The sequence below is a fragment of the Leptonotus elevatus genome, chromosome 2 (assembly GCF_054856555.1).
Source record: "Leptonotus elevatus isolate MCC_2025b chromosome 2, RoL_Lele_1.0, whole genome shotgun sequence".
Lineage (NCBI taxonomy): Eukaryota > Metazoa > Chordata > Actinopteri > Syngnathiformes > Syngnathidae > Leptonotus > Leptonotus elevatus.
In genome coordinates, this window is record NC_141240.1 from 29,908,368 (window position 1) to 29,932,094 (window position 23,727).

At 39.1% G+C, this 23,727-nt stretch overlaps 1 protein-coding gene across 2 annotated transcripts in view; it reads left to right on the plus strand.

Moving 5' to 3' along the window:
* LOC147179536 (chemokine-like protein TAFA-2) overlaps positions 1–23,727 on the plus strand; it is an 81,413-nt gene that overhangs the window by 28,302 nt on the left and 29,384 nt on the right. For both annotated transcript variants that reach the window (XM_086068694.1, XM_086068692.1), the window contains exon 2: positions 9,891–9,991. In XM_086068694.1, the coding sequence (XP_085924820.1) occupies positions 9,892–9,991 (100 nt within the window). In that variant the 5' untranslated portion in view covers position 9,891. The remainder of the gene's footprint in view (positions 1–9,890; positions 9,992–23,727) is intronic.

The window sequence follows — 23,727 nt, forward strand, 5'->3', positions numbered from 1 at the left end:
TCCGTAACCTGGTCGAGGAGGTGCAACGAGTGTAAACTTAAATGGCTCATTGTGATTTGTAGCTTGTGACTGCAGTATTAGTTTGTGTGTCCATGTGCCAAATGCTCCAGTTTAGCAGACAGACTCTGGCTCTGTAAACTGTATTCTAATGTGACAAACCACATTTGTGGCTGCTAACCTACCTGGCCCGCCGTGAGATTTCATAGCAATGGCTTTCCACGATCACGGTACGTCCATACCCCTATCGCAGCACACAGGAATGCAAATAGTTATAAATAATATCACACATTGCTTTTTTGGGAATATAATAATTGAGGCTACTTGCTTGTGTGTGCATTTGCATGCATATGTGTGTCACTGGAGTCCATCTGTTGTTATGTGTACTGAAATTGCAAGTGCACCCCCGGGAAGCTACGAAGGACATACACACACACACACACACACGCACGCACACACTGTGCATATAGTAGATAGATAGCAATTCATTTGACACTGTAATTACAGCTGGTGATCACGTATCCATTTATCAGCCCGTTTCCTCCGGCTGTTGGCTGACCTCCAAAAAGTATCAATGTGTCGCAGAGGAATGCGAATAAAACAACCTCTGCAAAAAAATATAATTGCTTTACTTGTCATATAGCCTGTTTGCTGTTTATTTTATTTTTGCACCATTCATTGTTGCCGTCTATTTCTCTACGCCTCTAAATCCGGCCTCCCCTGACATCACGTGTGGTCCCTTTGTACAAGCCAACTAACAGGTCGGGGACCTTGAGTTGATGGAGTGCTACTTTAAGAGCAGACCCCAGGAGATGGGTTATATAAAGTGCATATGTGGGACCTGTGGATCAGTAGGAGACCTACTTCCACACTGACTAAGAAGCAGCTGGTGACTCAATGTGCAAGCATAAATAAAAAGGAAGCCACTGTCACTTGTGAAGATAGAGAAGAATGAATAGAGTGGAAATGGAATTGTGCACCGTGCAAAGCTGACCACCATAGAGTTCTGCATTACTACATACACCGGCCACCAGGGGGCCACCAGCTTGAAATATTTTTCTTCTTCTTCTTCTGTCATTAGGTGGTTGGCAAACAACTTTGTGTGCTTTACCACCACCTTCTGAAATACATGTGGGTCTGGATAATGGTGATAAATGCACCAAAAAATTTTGCCAACCGCTAAAAGACAAGAAAAGAAGATGTTGAAGAAGACATGGAAGAAGATGTCAAAGAAGACGTAGAGGAAAAAGACGTCGACGAAAAAGTCCGCTCACATTTATGAACGAAACCTAGATTCAGCAGCTCAATATTTATTCTACATTTTGCATTTTAAATATTCCATCTATGAGGTGTAACAGAAAGGTGTGTGGTGGGGAGAGGGGTGTAATAAAGCTTTATTATAGGCGTAAATCCCCCCTCCCCAAAATAAAACTAAATAAAATACAAATAATTTAAGAAAAGTCTACTCCTACTTCGCGTGAATTCACCTATTGCAGGTGGCTTGAAACGTAATAATAATAATAATAATAATAACAATAATAATAATAATAATAATAATGATAATAATAATAACAATAATAATAATAATAATAATAATGTATGCATTTACGAAAGATCATACTGCAGCAGGAATTTAGATTTTTTCTTTTTCAATGAAAGTTGCAATTTCCCCTCCAACTGAAAGCAATGCAGAGTCAAACTATTTTTTAAATGATGGCGTGCATATTTGCACGTGTGGGAGCCTTAGCCAGACACACACACAGGGGCCTACTGAGACCACCCAAGCAGATGCTTCATTTATGAAATCAGGCATTTAGGGCAGGGAAATAGGTCTTAACCGGGGGAGTTAGGACAACTTGCAAGATCAGAAAAGGGCCACAGTTATTAGTGCGTCTATGTTGGTCCTTCGATAATCCTGCCAGAGCGAAAATGAGGGAATAAAAGGAGAAATGCAAAGATGATGAGCCGGTGCCATTTCACCTATTCTCAGTATTCATCCCATTAAAAAAAAAATAACTTTTTACCTTTATCCCTTTCCATCTCTTTTATCCTATTTTTTAAATCTCCATGAAGCACAGGCAGAGACACTGACAGGCCTCCTGCACAAGCACACACGGAAGGTTGCAGATGTATTTTTTATTTTTTTATTCAGATTGCATGCCACTTTATGTGGGAGTGCTTGCTATTAAGTGTGCGTGCATGCCACTCACAGGGAGGTGTTGCTTTCAGAGTGCTGTTCTGCTGGGATGTCCAACTGTAGTACAGACAATTGACTTGGAACATAGCAAGTTTGAAACTTCAGTGGTAGGAAGTGATCTGGAAGTTGATGTCATCTAACTGCTGCTGATGTCATTGATATTTTTTTCAGTCCAGTACTGTAGGCAAATCATCCTCCTTGGAGAATTCTTCTGTCAAACAGTCAAACCAAAAAAAAAAAAACAGGCTTCTAGACTCCAACGTTGAGCTGTTCATCATTTAAAGACCCTTACTGCCCAGACGTTCGCTAATATTTGCTCGATATGATCCAAACTTCAGGGTTGCTGATATTGAGGCACTGACTCTTTAAAATGGTCACTTAAAGGTGTATTCAAGGATCTTCTTGAATAGTAGAAACCAAATGTCAGTTTTTCACTTTTTTAAAAATGCGCATGCGGAAGACCATCCTACTAACTCTCCTGCTCGTCCGAGGGAAACGCCTACACTGTAAAAATGGAGTGATATTTACTTGAAAAAACCTAGTAAAGGCTGATGCACTAGAAGTTTAATTAGAAACTTTGCAAAATGTTTTCAAGTAAATCCCGCCGGGAACGTGCAAGCCTCATCTTCATCTTCATCAGTAACTGCAGCCGGCCTCACTTCATAGACGGATGTCCTCTTGCGGCTCTACATGCTACAAACACTCGAAGTGCGCTTGATTGACGGGATCGAGAACAAATCCTCAAAAGAACACACCACTAATAACTCATTTTCCAATATTATAATTTTCCATCGTATTCCCTGAATTTTCTTTTAAACAGATAAAGTATCAAAACAAGAAGATATCGTTGTCAACGCCATAATCCTGATCATGTGATTGTGATGACACATGCGGTGCGTAAATGGCAGCCGCCTACGTCCATTTGAATGCGAGTTTGCTGACGTAATGGGCAAGAAAAAGGCCGTCTTCTATCCCAAATACTGCGCCAATTCTGATCAGAGCAAAATCCTCATTCCGTGTGGGGGTGGGGCGGTGGTGGGTGGCCTCTCCCAATGTGGGCTAAAGCGTGCTCAGCACACAACAGAGCTGGTCTGGCAGTGTAAAAGTCACCCGGATGCTTAGCGTCCAGGTTAGGGACCGTCCACAACTTACATTTCCAGATTGAACAATGTCAATGGTGACTTGATTGGTAATTTGAGCCTCTGTAACCCGCAACTTGCAGACGGTCCCTAACTTCGACTCGCTATGAGCCGGCCGGCTGAATGAGTCCTCCTTATCGGCCACTTTCGGTTGAGACACATACCTTTGGCGAGTCCTCCGTGGCTGTACTGCTTTTGAAGAAGTGATTTTTTGCTATAGGGCGTAATTCCACCTTTGATGTCCGCCGTGGGACGCAATTCACAATTCCTGGTGAGTCTCTTTGTAGTCATTGGCAGCTATGTTATTCAATGCGTGTTTATAGCACGCGATACATCACGGTGATCACGTGACTGTCCAAAATGTCCGATAATGTACTTAATGCAAAACTATTCATAAAAAATGCTATAAAATCATAATCACTCAACATAAATTGACATTTTTTTCAGGGAAGAGTTGAATCAACGTTTTGATCAACGAAGACGAACTTTTGCATCAATCAACTTGATTATCCACACAATTTGATATGTGACAAATTACCACTTTGATTTTCTGCGTCCTATTGCATTCTGGGAACGGGAATTAATAAGCTTCGGCTTCATCCCGTCAACCCTTTTGTTTTTCGGGTATAATTATATGTGAAATGTGAATGTTGCAAATTGTCTCTAAGATTGTCTGAAAGGAAAAGTGAGCAAATAAAAACAAAACAAAAAAACAAAATTAACCATTTTACAGAATAGCTAGTTAGTTTTTCTTGTATTCCCTAAGATGATCCACCAGGAAGACGCAGCGACAATCGATCCTTGAATACACCTTTAACTTTTCGAATGATCAGTTAACGGCTGAGTAAATAGTACATCTAAGCTAAAAAAAAGTCCAGAAACCTGGAAAGCGATTGAATTAAAACATTCTGTCCCCCCATAGGTTATTTTTTTGTTTTCGTATTCTCCCATGCCTGACTCTATCCTCTTCATTACTTTCATATTTCTCAACTCCTTTAGCTAGTGGTGGTTTGTTTTTTGGTTTAAAGTCTCGGTTATTGTTTCAGAATCAGGCATAAGATGCAATAAAAATCACACATATTATTGTCGTGAGTAGCAGGAGTCAGCATGTGAAGGGTTTTGATGATGTTGGGCTCAGTCAACATAATTGCCTTTACCACCTGGATCTGCACTGTCAGCAGCCGCGCTCATCGTTTGCACGTGTGCACGTCTGTTTGACCTCAAGATGCTTTAGGGGCGGCTGTGGAGCCTTGTAGACGACGGATTTGTAGTGACATCGGGATTGTACCTCGAGGTGAAGCAAGCTCTGCAGCTTAGCATAGTGAGAGACAGAGCAATAAAAAACGGAGATCGGGAGGGGGAGACGGATGGAGTGTGACACCCTTGGGTTGAATCAAGCTTTCGGGATGTGTGTGGCGGACATGTTGAGGACATGCAAATATGGCAGGAAGAGGCAAAAGCTGATTTGAAAGATGTGAATGTCAATGTCTGTGATGTGCATTTTGCTGGAGTTGGAAAAAAACGGTCTTAATGAGAACGTGATTTTTTCCCCGAATTCATGTTAAATTGGAGGCTTAATTTAGAGCCACTGGCGTCTTCGACAAGCCACATGGAGTGCATTAAAAAGGCTAAATTGAGGATTTCATTTGGTGAAACACACACGGACCACACAACAAAAGCATGCAAAAAGACACACACGCACACGCAGACACATGCCTCCTGGCTGTACTTGGGGACCCTTTGTCCAGCTGAAATTTCTTGAGGTTGCAATTAGTTTGGATAGACTGCGGCAACAGAAGAGAGCCTTCCAATAAGTCAGAAGAATATACAGAGTGTTCTGACAATTGAATTTTCTATTTAGATTTCAGCTTTTTGTTTTGCTTCACTAATAGAAAAAAATACCAGATAAAACAGAAACATGCTCTCACAAGATGCACCCACACAATTTTATATTAGCCTACTGACAATTACGAGTTTACGTCACGATTGCGTCACAAGTCAAAATGGCAATAATGATAATAATTAATTTTTTTTTTTAAATAATCGCCTAAGTCATTACATTTTTTTATTTTAATTTTTTTTAGATTTTTCAGGAAACAAAAAAAATAGCCATTTGGATCACAAGGAGATGTTTTAGACAAAAAATATATTTTTTTTTGCCCCCCCCCCCCCAAAAAAAAGACTTAGGCAATTATTTTAAGGGCCGAGCAATAACAACTCACAATTGCGCCGTTTATAGTCACTCACGTGAATGAAGGTGCTCAAGTTTTTATGTATTGGGGAAGTGATGACTTATGCCAGACTCCAAAGTGCGCCACTGGGCACCATTTTAGCCATGTCCAAATAATCAGGAAACTGAAATGGTGACAGTTTTGATAACAGTTGTATCGCCATAAATCACGTCATAGTTCTCCATCTCAGCTATATGTTTTCAGCAATTTTCTTCAAACTTGGATGCTGTATTTAGATACAAGCTTTATCAGGTTATTTTATGTTCAAAATGAATGCATATCATTTCTTTAACCAAAACTCAATTTATAGTTTTTTTCCCAAAATGTGTTTTTGTGTTTGTTCCAAAAACGACTTGCTTTTAATTCCTGCTATGAGTGATGTTGTGGGATATTCTCCAAATCTCCAGCAATGGATACACCTTGAAAGTTAATATATTTCCATTACATTTTCTCTCACACCTCTGAACGCAAAAGATGCCCGCGGGATGTCGGTCCAGTTTTAGCAAGAATGCATACAAACATGCATGCCCACGACATGCACACGCTCAGAAACAGAGCGGAGTTATAAAGAGGAGGCTGATGAGGCGTGTGTAGCGGGGAGTGCATTCCAACGGGACTAATTAAAGGAATGGAACAGACTGCACAACTCATCAGAGACAACCACTTTTTCTCCAACTATCTCCCGCTCTTCCTTTCTCTTTTACTCCTCTGAGTTCGATTAATGAAAGCAACATCATGCAGGGTTGTAAGATCCACTGCTGCTTTATTGCCACCATTTTGCCTGGCAGATATCGTCAAGCGGTGTAGACTTCTCTACGTGACGTCTCTCAGAAATACCTGAGGAAGCCGCACAAAACGTTTTCAACACATGCTGATGTAAACAATACTGAAAGAATCGTGTTGTTTGCATGCAGTCAGTTTAATATTCTGTGTATCCCTGAATTTAAGTGACTGTATGCTAGTTTGTGTGTGATTCTGATCATGACACTAATGGAGTCAATGGTCGCCCCCCCCCCCCCCCCCCCTTCCGCCTTCCTTTCTCTTATGCTCTCTCTTTCCTGTGCTGTTCTGTGGCCATCACACATCACACACAGCCTCTCTCTGCTCTGCGGCAGACAGACCAAACAAAGTAGTCATGATGAAATGGCGCTGCGTTATCACAGACTCTCCGTGTGTGCAAATGAACCGGAGAGGGAGCAGGTACGATTGTTGACGAGAAGAGCTGAAGTGAGGACATGAGGAAAGTGTGGGTGGAGATGAATGACGAAAAAAAAAAAAGGCAACAAATGCGGCAAGAAAGCATACATGTGTATGATTCCGTGTGTGATGCCCTCTAGCCTGAAAAAAGTCTTGGCTCAGCCTGTCTGGCTTTGCAGCTTCCCTCAGCTCTAGATGACTCACACATGCTGCTTAAAAGTCAAGCCAAGGCTTAACACACATACACAATCCCTCATAACATGACTCACACATGTAGTCTCGGAAAGCCTCAAGATTGGTTGACAATAGAGACCAGTAGAATCATATAAATAAATTAATCTTGCTTGCCCAAATGTTTAAAGTACACTGATAGAATGCTGACAAGATATTGGTGTGGACTGGGGGTCAAATCCCATTACAGGGCTGCAATTATATCCTAGCATTTTGTTTTTCCTGCACTTTGTCTCTGTTGTGCAGTATTCAAATGTTGAATGAAATCTTCAGGATATTCTACATTAATATATGATTGTTTAAAACAGTAGAGAAACAAGCAAGCAAGGGATTTACAGATATATTTGGTGCATTCCAGCAAATTTGTGACATTTGTTTGTTGCAGCACTATCAAAATAAACGTACATTTCTGTCTTTTTTCAATTCAAAATATGGTCATAGACTCAAAATGTTTACCTGTAGGTATTGGCCCATCTCAGGCAATATTGTTTTTTTTATGTCATGTTTTGTTGTAGTGAAACCCCTCATTTTATAAACAAGACTGAAAGTACAGAGTGAGTTTTTTTAGCATACATTTGCAAATACATCAAATATAGCCACTTATGCGCTGAGCAAGTTGACACTAAGCACAATGCAGTGATTCAGCAAATAAATAGATACATAAATAAATGAATGAATCACAGGTTATAGTTGAAATATCAAATATATGCAACTTTCGGTGGACTGTGTGGCTTGTGGACTATTCAAAATCTTTCATGGGGGGTAATGTGTTAGGGTAGCAGGACTGAATGAACACCGACTTAAAAAAGAAAAGAAAAAGAAAATATAGTTAGCATAAGTACTGAGTAACACAAATATGTAAAGATATAACTATTCTAATTTATATAAATGATAGTTCATGGTAAACAAATAATATTTACATAATAATATTTCCCCCTTTATACTGTAGATAACAGAAACAGAAACACAGATTCCTTTTTGTACTGATTGTACATTAGCCTTAAAAGCAACCCTGACTGTCATGACAAGTTTGCTCTTTATGTTTTATTTGGTTGTTACTAACATAACTATGAGATCCATTTTCAAAAATCATTTCCAGTTTAATACATTTTGTAGAAACTTTATTTGGACGTACGCGGACTATTTACGCGGGTTATTTACGTCGCAACGCATTCCGTGCGTAGTGATGTAAAATGGCGGCGACTTTCTGCCGAGCAATGTGAAACGCCTATAAAGAAAGCAAGGTGAGGCTCCGTTACGTTCCTATAGGAACGATCAAAACTCTTAAATGTGTCTGTTGAATGACAAAAGCATGGCGTGGAGGAGGGTGACTCTCCCGATTGCGTGTTGTTTCTTTAGGAACGCTACGAGGGTTACCTTGCTTTCTTTATTGGTGTTTCACATTGCTCGGTAGAGAGCCAGCCGCCCTTCTACATCGCTACGCACGGAATGCATTGCGACATATAACAAATACAATTTCTATAAAATGTATTAAACTGGAAATGATTTTTGGAAAATAATTCTCATTGTTGTGTTAGTAACAACCAAATAAATACTATAGAGCAAACTCGTCATGAGAGTCGGGGTTCCTTTTAAGAACCCCCCCCCCCAGAAGAAGAATTAAAACAGAAGAAGAATGTCAACTCTCATTTATTTATATAAACTTAACACGTTTCTTCTGTATTAAATGTTCTATATTTTGTCTAAAAATAAAATAGCTTGTATTCAATGCAAAAGTTTTTTTATTTACATATATATATATTTATTACAAGCATTTTAGAGCAGTAGTTTTAATACCGTGAGATTTTTGCTTGTGGCTATCATATCGTCACAATCTAATATGGCCCACTGCCTATTTCAAATATGGCTATTTTTTAATTGTATTAAATGTGTATGCAATAAGATCAATGTGCAGGGCAAATTGCCTTTAAAAACAGTTTACAGTTATTTTTATCATGCATTTATACATTTCATACATACATACATGTCAACCTCCAGTAATTATGTATAATGAATATAGCAGAGTTTGCAATTAAAACAAGCTTACAAGGAAAGCAAAGTTTTTTTCCCCTGGTTGATGAAAGAAGTTTGTTCCTATTTCTTTGCACTTGTTAGAACTTGTTAATCCTCTTCATTACTACTCAACCCTATGTAAACACCTGCTGTTATTTCACTCTACATGCTATTTAGAGTACAGTACATAACGGGAGAAACGCGTCCTCTCCTAAAATAAAAAGCAAAGTGATTCATTATTAATCAAACCTTTGTTATAAATAAAATACGATTAGTTCATGTTGTTTTTAATCATGTGGATTTTGACTGCTTGTGTTCTCTCAGCAGACCTGGGAAGGCTTTGAAATCGGCTCGTTTGAGATGCTGCTGCTCTTCATTTAACAGATGCCAGCTATTTGCAGCCATCCGCATTTACGCACACACAGACACAGTGACTGTATTAACACAAGAGAACCTGGCTCATCTCCGTTTCTGATGTTGACACCATGTTCCAGTTGGGTGCAAAAGACGGGAAATGAAAGAATGATTTTGCCAACATCCCGTGCCCTTCACCCTTTATCTTATTGTTTCCCTCTCCTCATCTCGACATTGTCAAACGTCTCTACCGTGTGAACATTTAAGGCAGAAAACAATATTTCCCCATGCGTAAATGTTTTTATTTCATTTTGCTGAGATGATGAGGCGGTGCCGAGTGTTTGCGAGCCTGTTGGGCTGGTACGCTTTACCGTTTTCTTCGAGCTCTTCATGTTTTATGCATGTTTGCTTTACACGGGCATAAAAGGGGAAGCAAGTTAACCGGCATTTATGACAATTTGATGTCACAGGATTTGTATGGTGTTCTCTGATAAAGTATGCATGTATTTCGCCTTCCCTCTTTTCTGGCAGAATGCGGGAGCGGGGCCCTTGTATGTGTGGAGTCGGTGTGTGGAGTCTACTGCTGTCACTTTGTCTGGCCTCCCTCACTCATGCACACAGGAGTCACACAGGTAGGATGAAATGTTTTTAAAAGCATTCTCGATAATAACTGTCAACAGAAAATGCCAGCATTGGCTTTTAACGAGGAGTCTAATACATTTGTCAACGATATAAACACTTTTTACAAGTCCTTTATGGCATTTGAAGTCATGATTTTTTTGTTCCCATCTTTCTACCACACGCTGCATCATTCAAGTTGGTATGATGCCTTAATTTGCTATCATAGTGCATCATGTGCTGTTGTGCACCCACATCAGCACAGCACCACACCAAAATCATGTTAAATCATTTAACATGTAAAAAAAGAAAAAAAAAGAAGCTAATTTATTATGCAGTCACTGATTTATATGGTAGGACAAGTCACCAGCACCAGCCATCCACTACAAATACCCTGACTAGACAAAAAGCCTTTAATACTTTACAAAAGCAAATGACTGTGGTAAATGGTTACATCATCTTCCCAAGATGCAATGCAATATGTGAAACATTGAGCGGACTAAGCAGTGTGATAAGCAGAAATTAATTTGCACACACTTCTTTGTGGCTGACTAGTTCCTTCTGTACCACAGCATTGCATCAATAAATTTTTTTTACAAAACAGACTTCCGCAAATGTACGTCACTATGTTCACTTGGTATCGTCTGCTGCGGCTGTTTTGAAAGCACTATATAAATAAAGATGACTTGATTTCACTTGAGTTAAAAAAAATCCAAACGTGCAATCTTAAGGCGATATAATGGAAGAGGCAGTTTTACACTTCTCAGACAATTGGGCATTAAAAAAGCCATCATATATTTGTTCTTAAGCTATTTTCAACACTTTGAAATTGTTGATAATGTGTAAAAATAGCAGACTATAAACAGTGAAATTGACCATATCTGGACATGTGGGGTTTCCAGCCGACAGCGGCAATATCTAAATTTTTTGTCTCAGAGTCTCTTTCTTTCATGGCTGAAGGTCGTGTAGCAAAAATAAATAAATACATAAATAAACAAACAAACAAGCAAACCAATAAATAAATAATACACTAAAGATCACCTGCAGTGCTAAATTGGATCAGCTGGAGCTAGAAAACCTCTCACATTTTCTATGCTGTTACTTCTAAGAGTTTGCAGCACTCAAAAATGGTCATTTTTATATATTTCAGGACATAAGTGTTGTAACAGAAAAGTTGTGTAAGTGTTTAGCATTTACAGTAACTGGTAACTAATTTTGCTTCAAATTATAACATAGTTTGTCAAAAATTTCAATACATGACAAATGAAGGGCGCCTGCAAGCAAAATGATTTTTTTTTATATGTTTCTTCTCTTCTATACAACAGATGGCATTTATAGTATACTATCACTATGTAACCTCTTTTATATATTTAAAAATTGAACCAGTAAAGCACACATAATACCTGTCGGCATTCAGAATGATGTGTGAGACCTCTGGGGCATCTTTCCGGGAAGCACCTTCTTAAAATTGTCTAATAAACTGGAAGGAGAGATCTGAGTAACCCCAACAAACCAGGGTCTTCGAGTAAGGGCCTTTCTCATTGTGGTAGTCCCATCAGGGAAGGATGACTCTCCAAAATGCCTGCAGGTTGCGACTCAGACTGAGCAATGAGCCTTATACTTTTGAAATCCTCTGTTGCATGATATCACTCCCGTGTGAGCCAAGTGGCTGAGTCACAAGTATAATTGAGCCCAGAGGCCTATTACTCCTCAACACTTTATTTCTCATGTGAGGGCTGGATATCTTCCGCCCTCGGGTCCATTGTGATCACCTGTGTGGTGCTGAAAATGGCTTTGCGCTATTGTTTCTGCTACTCATGTCTGAATGATATGAATTCTGTGTATTATTGGTTCATTGATTTATTGTTGTTAGAGTATCATTTAAAAACGCTTAAAAATTAATGTAGCTATACACTATCACTGGTTTGCTACTTTTTTTTTTTTTAACCCATTATCAGTTGAATAGCGTGCATGCTGCGGCTTGACAACGCTAACACAGCCGAGATTTTCCTTTTTATTTTAAAATAACTTTCTTCAACCTCTAAAGTTCCTTGCCGTACGCTGGCTGATGGTAGAACCCAGGGTGTTTTTTTTTCACTTTTGGTAAAGTTGTAAATCCCTCCGTGTTCTGTCTTACGGCAGTTAGATAGCGCTAAGCTAACCTGCGAAGGTTCGTCATTGCAAACTCCCTTCGTGCTAGGACGGCAGAGGCCAACAGCTACAACAAAGGCTACATATGGGCTTTATTGACTGATTGGTTAAAAGGGATTACACCACCGTATTTTAAGCCCTTCCATAGTTAATTATAGGCATATAGAGATGAAAGGATCTCGGTGCAGTTTGTCACTATTTTACTCGCAACTGCCACCTCTGGCCCAAAGCATAACTGTAGCATCTGTGTCGGAATCGGTGCATGTGCAAGTACATTCACGATCTTAAAGCGACAGCCACAGTTGACAAACGAAGGCATGGCTTCAAATGAGGTAAGAAAAACTCCGCCCCTCCCCACCCCAAAGAAACTGTGGAATGTGAGGGTCGGCACATTCTACTTTAAAGGAAAGATAAAAGCCATCAATTCTTCATTAAACATTTGAAACAAATCGTGGAGGAGGAGGGGAGGAGAGGGAAGAAGAGAGGAAAGAAGAAGGAGAAAAAAACACAAGGGGGAGTTGCGAACGGGCAACCTGTTGCTTACAGGGCGAGTGCAGTAACTACTACACGATTCGTTCAGTTAGGTTCAACAGCGCAAAAGTTTTACTTGTAATTTAAACAAGTATCAGCCAGAATTTCATCGCAAATGTCAAGGATAATTGATTGCTTTAAATTCATTTGGACAGAATGTTTACTGACAAAGGCTACTTTTGTCATTGTCCCATGGAGGGAGGTCTCAGAGAAAGTGGGCGTGCGTTTATTCCGCGCAGGCGGTGCGGGGGGATGGATCCGCTCCTAATGACGTCAAAAAGTGCCAAGAGCTCGTTTTCTCAGGTTGGGAGGGGCTGGTGCTTGAAGAGCAGAATGACCGATCATTTCTCATAGAGGGGCGAATGGAGGAAAAGCTCCAAAAAGTTGATTTTTCATGTTGCTGTCCCTTTAACAGGTTAATATAATGCTGATTAGCTAACATTTTCATACTTGCACACACATTTCCGAACAATATGATTCATTCTCACTCAAACCCAAACATTCTGATACGGTATTTGTTTGTAACGGCAAATCCACATCTCAATTCGAGTTACCACAAATTCTTATTGATGTTTATTTAATACTTGAGTCTGAATGAAATTGGTTGTCAGGTCAAAAAGTAAAACCAATCTTACATCTTGTCCATCTACATCCTGTTAATTAGGCTGGATGATTAAAAATTGCCTTTTTTTTTATAAAACCTCAAGAAAGGGGCCTAAATGGTACCTGCAGACAAAAGCGTGCTGCACTGCAGTGCTGTCACACTTGCTCACTTTTACTGTCAATCGGTGCGACATGCAGCAGGTTTGAACCACTACCACTTAGCCAGAAAATGGCATTTACGATTTCCCTTCCTGTGCAACAAACCCAAGAACCAAAGCAGACCCAAAACAACATCTGGCCAAAATGACTGATAAACAATGACACCATCACCTGAGGAGAAAAGCAGAAAGTTATTAAAGTGGGCTTTACTGTATGTTCGGGTTGACCTTAGATGATAGAGAGTGATGACTTGAAAATGTTAAGCTTCGCCTTTGGCTTCCGTGCGTTGATAAGGCTTTGCACAGGGTGCCCTTCATCTGAACTGCTTGTCTTTGTTGTGTTTAATTGTCACAACCGCTCAATACTTTTGTTTCTCAACTCAAGTTAGTGTTTCATGTCGACAGTGGGTGAGTGAGACCGGGGACAGATTGTTATTGTTATTACCAGACGCTTTTTCTGGGAGTTTACGTGAGCAAGCGTGCAAAAATGGCTATAAACGTGACTTTATGAGTTTCTATAGCACAAAAGATGACATGCAATGTTCCCCAGCTGCCAGGCATTGTTATCTACTTGGGCAGAGGACGGAAATGTTCTCTTTAACACTGATGTTTGCCGTTTTGTTTTTGTCTGATATAGCTCACGCTTCCTTGACGGGCGCAATAAATAGCGGCGATAACGCTGATGTCAGTATCCTAGTTGAACACAGAAGGTGTGTCGAGTCGCTGTGTTCTTTTTAATTAATGATTGATTGCAGAGCAAGTTGCCATCAGGGATTTACAGCATCCATTTGCGGCTTGTCGCATGGGTGGGAACAAACATGTAATCAGATCATTACTGACGAGCGTCCCTTAGGTCACTCCAAGGTTGATGCTGTAGAATGTGAATACATTGTCTCTTGCACACATCATTAACATGTTTAATGTGATCTTGCATTTTTCATAGACAGTGAGCAACACAGATGCGTGAATGTGTTTTTTTTTTTTTTAAACACTTTAGTATGATGCAATGTGCAACCACAACAACACTCACATTGCTGCGGGCAGTGTCGCTCAAAACTGAACATTTATTTGTATTCATGTTTAATCTTCGTGAGGCAGGATTTTGAGGAAGCTCTTCTACATTTAAAAAAAATGGATCGATCCACTACCTGGGTCGATTTTACCCAACTTTCTGGGTTGTTTTGTACAAAATAATGACTCCATTTTTTGAGTTGTTTTAAAGCAACACTAATGTTGATTATGGCACCATATGCCTGAAGGAAGATCACATTTCCCATGAAGACAAGCACATTGCATCGTTTTTTTGGGCTCAAATTGACTCCCGTCTTTGTAATGAATGGGGAAAGGAAAAAGTGACTTATGCCATTAAGCAGTCAGCACATTTGTAGTTTTTTTGTTGTGTGGCAGTGTTCCTACCATCCTCCTCAAAATTGCTTAGTGCCAGTAAAAATGATACAGACCCTCTCAGGCTATGGCAAAGGTACCATTCAACTAGTTTTAAGTTCCACCATTTTTCAGTGAAATTCGCCGTTTTTAATCCAAAATAGGTCACCTACGTGAATTGTGCATATCCGATGCTAATTTTTTTTGGGGGTGCTGGGGGGTTGGGGTTGTGGATAACCAGAGAGTCAGTGCGCCAAGATGGCACCGATTCACGTTAAATCAGACGGTGCCATGTTCTGAAGCGCACCTTAAATTGTGACTATCCGGGAGTAGATGTGTTGGTAATTTTCTAAAACGTAGCAGTGTACGCACAACCAGTGTACTGACGTCACCCACTCGCGCTAGATTTCATTCACTCCTACGCTAAAACGCATTTCCGGGTTTGGGATTTGGGTTAATAAGCAAGCCAAACCAGAGTGAAGCTTGCTTAGCGATTTGAATCATTTTATAAGCTTTACCATCGTTACAATATATTACTTATACCATATTTATAATTTCATGGGTAACGATAAATATCGTGGCCAACCTGCAGCACTAGCAAACATTACGTACCGCGTTGGATACAGTCTACATTAAGTTTGCTCCCGAGTCCCAATTATTCTTTTTGTCATGCATGTCCTCTTCCAACTGTCATATTTTTGCGAGATTTCACTCCAAGTTGAGATCGAAATAATCTCGCTTGCACGTTTTTGAAAAACTGCACAAGGAACCAAAATAACACTAATACAATTATTTATTATCTGTTCTTGTATTACTACTTAATTTTGTTTCTTTAAGTTGTTCATTGAAAATAACTTTGCTTCTCAATTTATTTCTAATATTAATTTATGGTATTATTTATATTTTATTAATGTTATATCTTGATATTTTTTTACTCCATCCTTTCTGTCTCATGTGTTTTATATTCATTATGTTTTATTATTTGTCAGAGCATCTGACATATAGTAAAACATCATGAATCTGACTTGCTTTTATTTAATGAAAAATGACTGTTAAGTGAATGTTATTTTTCAAAAATTATTATTTTGTTGTTAAATCAATTAACATTTATTACCACAAACAACAGAACAAAAGTACCGAAAATTGGAATTGTTCAGTACCGGAATCGATACCCCAGCTCCGACAATTGGAACCGATCCGGTTCAAATACAAAAGGTACCCATCCTAATTGAATGCAACACACTTGCTGTTTTTTCAACATCCATCCACGGTCCGATAAATGTAGCAAACAGTTTTTCTTGACGCCAAAAAATCTTGAACATTAAAACTCGCCATCCCTTATCCTCCCCCGGTTTTGGTCCTAGTCCTTCTCACCTTTTTCAACCCTGACCTGTTTTCTTGCCTGGTTAATGTTTCATCAGAAGAGTTATGAAAATAGTTGAATATTTTCAGGTTGAAAAGTTTCTTAGTGCTACTTTATAGAAAATTACCCACTTTATTGAGCTGTTTTATACAGAACGACCCAACATATTGTATTGTTTTTTTTCCAAAATGACTCACTTTTTTTGGATTGTGTTATACAAAACTACCCACTTTTTTGTTTTTGTTTTGACAAAATAACCTATTCATTTATTTATTTATTTTAACAAAATTGCTCTCTTTTTGGGTTGTTATAAAACGATCCCATTTTTGGGGGTTGTTTTATACATAATGACCCACTTTCTGGGTTGTTTAATACAAAATTACTCACATTTTTGCCACAGGCTTTGGAGATGCCAGCTTCAGAGACTTTAATGAACCAAACGGGCTTGATTCTTTGAACGTGGGAGCGAGCTAGAGATCCTGGAGAAAACCCACAGAAGCATGGGGAGAACATAAACATCTCACATGAGGGTAGATATTCAAACCTAGAACCTCTTCGCTATGCGTCGGATCTCAGACCATTAGCACACCATGCGGCCGAGGCTTGAAGCAGATGAAGAGACTTTTCTTCAGGGCTATAGATCTCAGATATCCTACAGATGTCCTCTAATGAGGTTAAATTTGTGCCTCGGCTCGGTGGCAGTGACATCACTCTCGTACAAACAGCTTGGCTTGGGCTTTAAGGAAATGCGGAATAGTGATTATGCTGCTCACTTTACCACACCGTGTCGACTCATTGATTCCAAAATCTATCAATGGCGATCTCCATATAATTAGGGGCCACAAAGAAGTTCATTTGCTCTGAAAGGCACCCTTGTCTGCACTTGCAGTGAACTACAAAGTTGCAATGCAGTTTCCGTGAAGATGGACACAGAAACTACTCTCACGTGAGCTCAGTCAGTCCAGAATGTAGACAAGGTTTCTTTCTGGCAAGTGCACATGGAAGAACTCACGCATGCACACAGGCGCACATGCATCCAGTCAACACACGGGCTCTCTAATGTGATGTTTGGAGACAGGCTGTCTGCCCTCTCTAGAAGCTGCTGCACACTTAAGCTTCTCCTACAACATGAGTCCATATGGCTTGATAAAAAATTCAAACAGAAAATTAGAATTGTGAAAGTTTCATGCTGACAAACGTACAAGCACTTACTAAGATTTGCACTAGAGCTGCTGGTCCAAACAAGAAGAGGCACTTCCTCAGGAGCGTTTGCTAATGTTTAGCCTCCAAGCGGTGCAGTTATGTTCAGCTCACCGTGATATGCTTCGGAACAGTAGACCCTCGTCTCAGTGGTGTTTTCAGTCTGATGGAATGCCAATAAATTTTATGACATCAGCATCAACAGTCTGTAAGGAGGAGAGGAACGCCATAAAATAAGCAAAGCACACAACTGAACAAAAGCCTACATTTTTTCTTTTTAAACCAAAGCAGAATATTACGAGGAGAAAAATATTATTTTTTATGTTCTTCACATTCCAATTCTGCAGTGGATGTATGAAAATAAATAGACTGCAGTATATAACTATAACGATACTCACGTGCAGGCACACTAGTTTATATACTTCATCTAGTCTAGATGATTACACAGGAGTGAATTTTCCTTCCCGTCCCAGTCCTAGATCATATTAACTAATTTACTCCCAGACATTCTCACTGAAGCAACACCCTTTACCCCCGGTTGTTTTACTCAATTTTGCAGATTTTGCAAGGCCTACAGAATATATTGTGTTCTATTGCTATAAAAAACATGGAACCTACCAAAAGAAAGATTTAGAGTCTTCTTTCATCAGGAGAAAAAGCATATTTCTATCTGGTAGCAATGCAATTAGCATTAGAATATAGCTAAGGTTCATCATTATTCACAAATCTGTTTAGAACTGTGGGTAAATCAGCTTGTTTGCAACATGGCCCTGGTTGATCTATTATACTCTGCTGCCACCTGCTGGCCATTTTTGTAATAACTACCATTGCTTCATCCGTTCTCTGCAGTTCAGAGGCTGCATCAAAAGCCTTCTGTATGCTCTAGCATTAAAAAAAAAACATATAAATACATCTTTGGGACACTTAAAACATTTTAAATTGACATATTTATACGTTTTTGGGAGCAAAATCCTGTACCATCCCAATCCCGTAATTGCTGCTAAAATAGACTTCCATCCCGTGGAAATCTCACTGGATTACTGAAAAAAATGTCATCCTCTATTCATTTCTGAAAACTACTAACATTACTGCAGCTTACTGAGGAGTTGTGACTGTCTCCTTCAATTCCATCTCTATTTGTATGGCTGTATTATACTGCCACCCTGTGGCCAAGGTGGGCAACAAAGAAGGAGCTGAACAATATTCATTGGATTGAAACAAATAAATGTGGCAAACATTTTTTAAATTATTTACTGTACATTCAATTTCATTTAAGGGTAATATTGTAAGATGGGTTTGCGTGGATGCCTTTCAGAAGTGTTCATTAAGAGCACTTGGTATAAGACTCTTTTATATTCACATTGATACTTAGAATTCCAACTATGTCTCGGTTTGCCAACTCCTCACAGCACTTGCACTTGGCTGCGGCAAGTGAAGTTCAGTTGAAGTTCATGTTTTTTTTTTTTTTTTTTGCGATTCGACGTCATCTCTTTTAATTATTTACCGACTATCGCCACCAGCTTTTGTAGCTCAAAAATAAGCCATCAGGCTCACCAGGAATCTTCCTCTCTTCGAGCAGCAGTGAATGAAGGAAGAACAGCTTAATTCATTACTGTGCTTACAGATGTAATGGAGCCCAGCAGGACAAACAAGGCAGATGAAGCAGGTAAGACCGGTGGCTGCTTCAAGCGAGACAGGCAGCCTGAGAAGCATTGGGGAGTTATCGCATGAGAACTTCGACACGAACAAAAGCAAAACAGCTAAAAGCGCAATTTAGCACACATGGAATGCGCTTGACGTGAACAAAAGCAAAACAGCTAAAAGCACTCATTCGGTGACACCGGTGGAACAATGATGCAGCAAAGAGCAAATGAAGCGGATACAATGCAGAGTGAAGGCTTGTGGCTTCTGATGGCTGTCAGGAAGACCATCAGACAGACTCATTTCAACAGAACGTTGGCTTTTTGCCGTTTCCCCCAGGACTTGAAATAAAATATTGATTATGCAGGCAGCAATCAAGCATCCGGTTTTGTGGTACTGCATGCAATGGTAGACTGTTCCAAATGATGACTGTATAGGCCATACAGTCATCTGTCACTTTTTATCTTAATTTTTGTTTTTAACGCAGCTTTCTATTTGGCCAACAGAACCCAGGGAACCCAATGGAACACCGTACGTCCCATTTTATACTTGATTTCATAGCGCACATACTGTATTCAACCACCCACTTTCTTTTTTTGCTTGACATAATATTAAGAAATTAAAATAGATAAATAAATCACACAACGTACCATCACAAGTCACAAGTCGACTACTGAGCACACTAAATTCCTTACAGCACAGACAGGCCAAGCAATGTAATGTAATGTGAGTCGGGTGTGTTTCTTGACCTCCTCTGAAACCCTAAAACTGATTCATCCAACCCCTGAGGTTTGCTCGAACCCAGGTTAAGAGCCACTATAAATACTGTACACATAAGAAAGTAATGACATACAATTGTATTACACTGATTTACATTGTTACAACAATAATTAAAAGAATGTATAAAAATGCTAATGTGTTTTTAGTGACCGATAGAATAGAATATTTTTCCCACAATCCTCACATTTTTTTCCTGTGTACATATTTAATCCTATGAAAATGTAAGAATTGTAAAAGTTTAATGTGTCGACAATGACGAAAATCTGATGCAAACTTTTTCAGACCAGTTTGGTACTAGAGTACGCAACCCTTAAGTAGTCACTGATAGATACCAAGTACCGATACCACTACTTTTGATATAAAAAAAAAAAAACACCGACAGATAAAGAAAGACCTATATATGGCATTTGTCCTTAAAATTTCATTAAATTAATGGCAAATTTTCGGTTCTTTTAATTTCTAGTTCCTGATCGTAAAATGGCCACTAGAGGGCATCTGATGCTGGTATCGGCTGCCGTCACAAGTACCGATGATGTGAAATCAGGCTGGGTACTCGCCCATCCCTACTTATATTTGGACATATTGTTGTTTACTATGAAATATCATTTTCAGTACCACCTGAAAACACGATGCTTGTCTTGTAATCTCCTGCTCCACTTCAGTTGGTGTTATTGACAAATTCCAGAGGCATATCTGCATCGCTTCACCTTCGTCAGACAGCATGTCTGTGTTCCATTACAGTATAGTCTCAGCCGTACTTTCAAGGGACGTGGCACGATGATTAATATATTTTCTCACATCTGCGAGGCAGACTGCCTGCTTGCTAAATTAATAAACCGGTACATCTGAAATCAGCCAAAATGGATTTTTTTCTGCAGAAGGAAAATGTGTTATGTTTTTTTTTTTTACACATGGTGAAAACAATAATCTATGAATGTGGAAAGGTGGCGAACTTTGCTTACAGGCTTTGTGATTCATGGCTTGTACTTGAACAACTAAGCTGACAGAACCAAAGCAGCCCGTCAGGAGCTGACTCACAAGGCTGGCTTGTTGTTATGCATATGAGTGTACTATATGAGCAAAAGTGCGACGATGACGCACCTCTTGAATCAGTCCACTCATCAGCCAGATGTTGCTTTCGAACCCTCCCTTGATACTTGGACTCAGCAAGACATTCTCATTGGAGTACCATGGAGTCTACTTGCTTGCTTCATGGAGATAAAAACAACCTCATCTTTTTGCTGCTTTTGAGAGTGCTAATATGCTGCAGTCATGTGAACCTTTTTTTGTTGTTGTGTTGAACCCGGAGACAATTGTTTCACAGCTTTCATCACATGGTAACAATTGCTAAAACAAGCTTGAAAATATGTAATCTTACATATTCAATTCAGTTGTTTCCGACTTTCCAAATCTGCCCTTTTCTCAGACTTATCTTTTCAGTCCTACTCGATTTCTTCACTTGTGCCCCCTAATTCACAGTACTTCTACCCTTCTCTCGCCAACTTTTGCTTTATTTCACAGCTATTAAACCAGGAAATTTCAATCAGGTTGCACAGCATGAAGTTTTGCAAGGGCAGGGATACAGAGTGAAGTTTTTTTTTTTAATGCAGCAATCTTTTCTTTTCTCCTCTCCTCCTCCATATCATCTGTCCTTTCTTCCCACCCAAACTCAACCTTGCAGCTTTGTTGTTTATGAGTCCATTCCTATTTCGTCCTCCAGAGGTGTTTGCCTGGTGGGTGGCGCAGCGCTGTTTTCTTCTTATGTCTTTGTTCATTGCTCACCTTTTGGTCTTCGCTGGGCCACATTATATGCATTTCAATTTGCAGTTTGGCTTTACTAGCTCAGTGTTTTATATGAAAATCACTGTAAGATTTAGAGATGAAGATTCTTTTGATTTTTTTTATATAATGGTTTTTGGATGATCTCACCTCCGAAACAGTTACAAAAGTTACCAAGAAATACAAATTGAGTCTGATAAACACAATACCTGTTTATGCAAAAGTCAATGGCAAACTGTACTGAATAATAATTATATTATATATTCAGCAGTGTCGTATTAACCAAAATTTGACCTTTGACATAAGAATTAACATCTCAATCTAAATATTATATGAAAAGCTGAAGCGTTCCTGCTTTTAGCTCATAAAAAAAAATCAGAAACCTATGATGGAAATTGATTACTCGTCCACTCACAGAATATTGTGTTCTATTGCTATAAAAACATGGATCCTACCCAAAAGAAAGATTAGAGTCTCTTCTTTTATCAGAAAAAAAATATTTCGATATTTCTATTTCTTAGAATATAGCTACACTCTAAAAACAGTTGGGTCAGAAATAACCCAACTATGGCTTAAAAAATGGACCGATCCCCTACTTGGGTCAAGTTGACCCAACTTTGAATCAATAAATTTATCTTTTAGTGTAAAACAACTCATAAATACTGGTCAGATCCTTTACTTGGGTCAAAAAATTGGGTCATTTTGTATAAAACAACCCAGAAATGTGGGTCATACTGACCCATAAAGTGGATCGGTCCATTTTTTTATCAATGACTGGGTTACTTTTGACCCAACTGTTTCATCATTATTCACAGATCTGTTTAAAACTGTGGGTAAATGAGCTTTTTGCTACATGGTCCTAGTTGATCTCTTATACTCTGCTGCTACCTGTTGGCCGTTTTTGTAATAACTACCATTGCTTCAAGCATTCTCTTCAGTTCAGAGGCTGCATCAAAGCAGCATCATAAAAAATAGGGATGCACCGAAATGAAAATGTTTAGCCGAAACCGAAAACGAAAAATGCTTGGCCGAAAACCGAAACGGCGGGAAAAAAATTAGGCCAATTTTTACTATCATTGCATTTATTAGAATGAATTAAAATTTAAATACTATTATAAAATATTTATTTAGCACTGGCATTTTAACCAAGCACAATATAAATTTAAATGTGGCCACACCGCAGACATGTTGACCAAAGGTACATTAAACACTAAATGAGAGTTGAGCATTTTCTGGCGGTGCGATTGCACTTTATATGTCAGATTGTCAATGTAGTTCGCACAGGCGGGCACGGATGCGTGAGGCGGGACAAGGTGCGGTGCACCTAAATTCACATTCACATATTCACCAACGTTTAAAAATAAATAAATACATTTGTTCACACCAGTTAATCGGTGCAAAGTCACACAGTCCAATACAGACATGACAGATCTGTAGTCACCCAATGTGCCGAAAATGGCAAAAATAGCCATTTTCGGCCGAAAGTTTTCGGTGGCCGAATATTCGGTGCATCACTAATAAAAAATTTATAAATACGTATTTGGGAGCATGGTAATATTTAAAATAGAACACATTTATACGTTTTTTGGGAGTTAATAGAAATGATCAATATGACTTTTAAAATGTGTTCAGAAACAGAGACCTTGCCTTGAAATAATATTCATATCTCAAATAGTCTTTCCTCATTGAAATAAATAGAACTAGTCTTAATCCATTACAGCGCCCCAAACACCCCAAAATATTTGTAGTGGGTTTTTTAAATAAGAAAAACAACACTCTACATTCTGTAATTTCTAAAACCCAAAAATTTATATGATAAAGTTTTTTGTGCTGTTGCTTCAATTCAATGAACATCAAGCTGCTCCCTCTGCTGGGCACACAATAGCCACTTAGGGTCAGTATGATACAAACACAGAATCACACACAAAGAAACATTTCACAACTGAATCCCTAAGATTGAGAAAATTACCCATCGAAGGCTTATCGCTAACCTAAACGTTCACAGGTACAAATGAACCTCTTAACAGTTATTGCTTTCATACAAGGTAATCATTCTGAAACCTTTTACGATGACTTGTTGAATGACTGTATTCAACATCAAAACATTATCTTGAGTGACATTGTTTTTATGCAGCCAAGCTGGAAGCATATCACAGCAGGA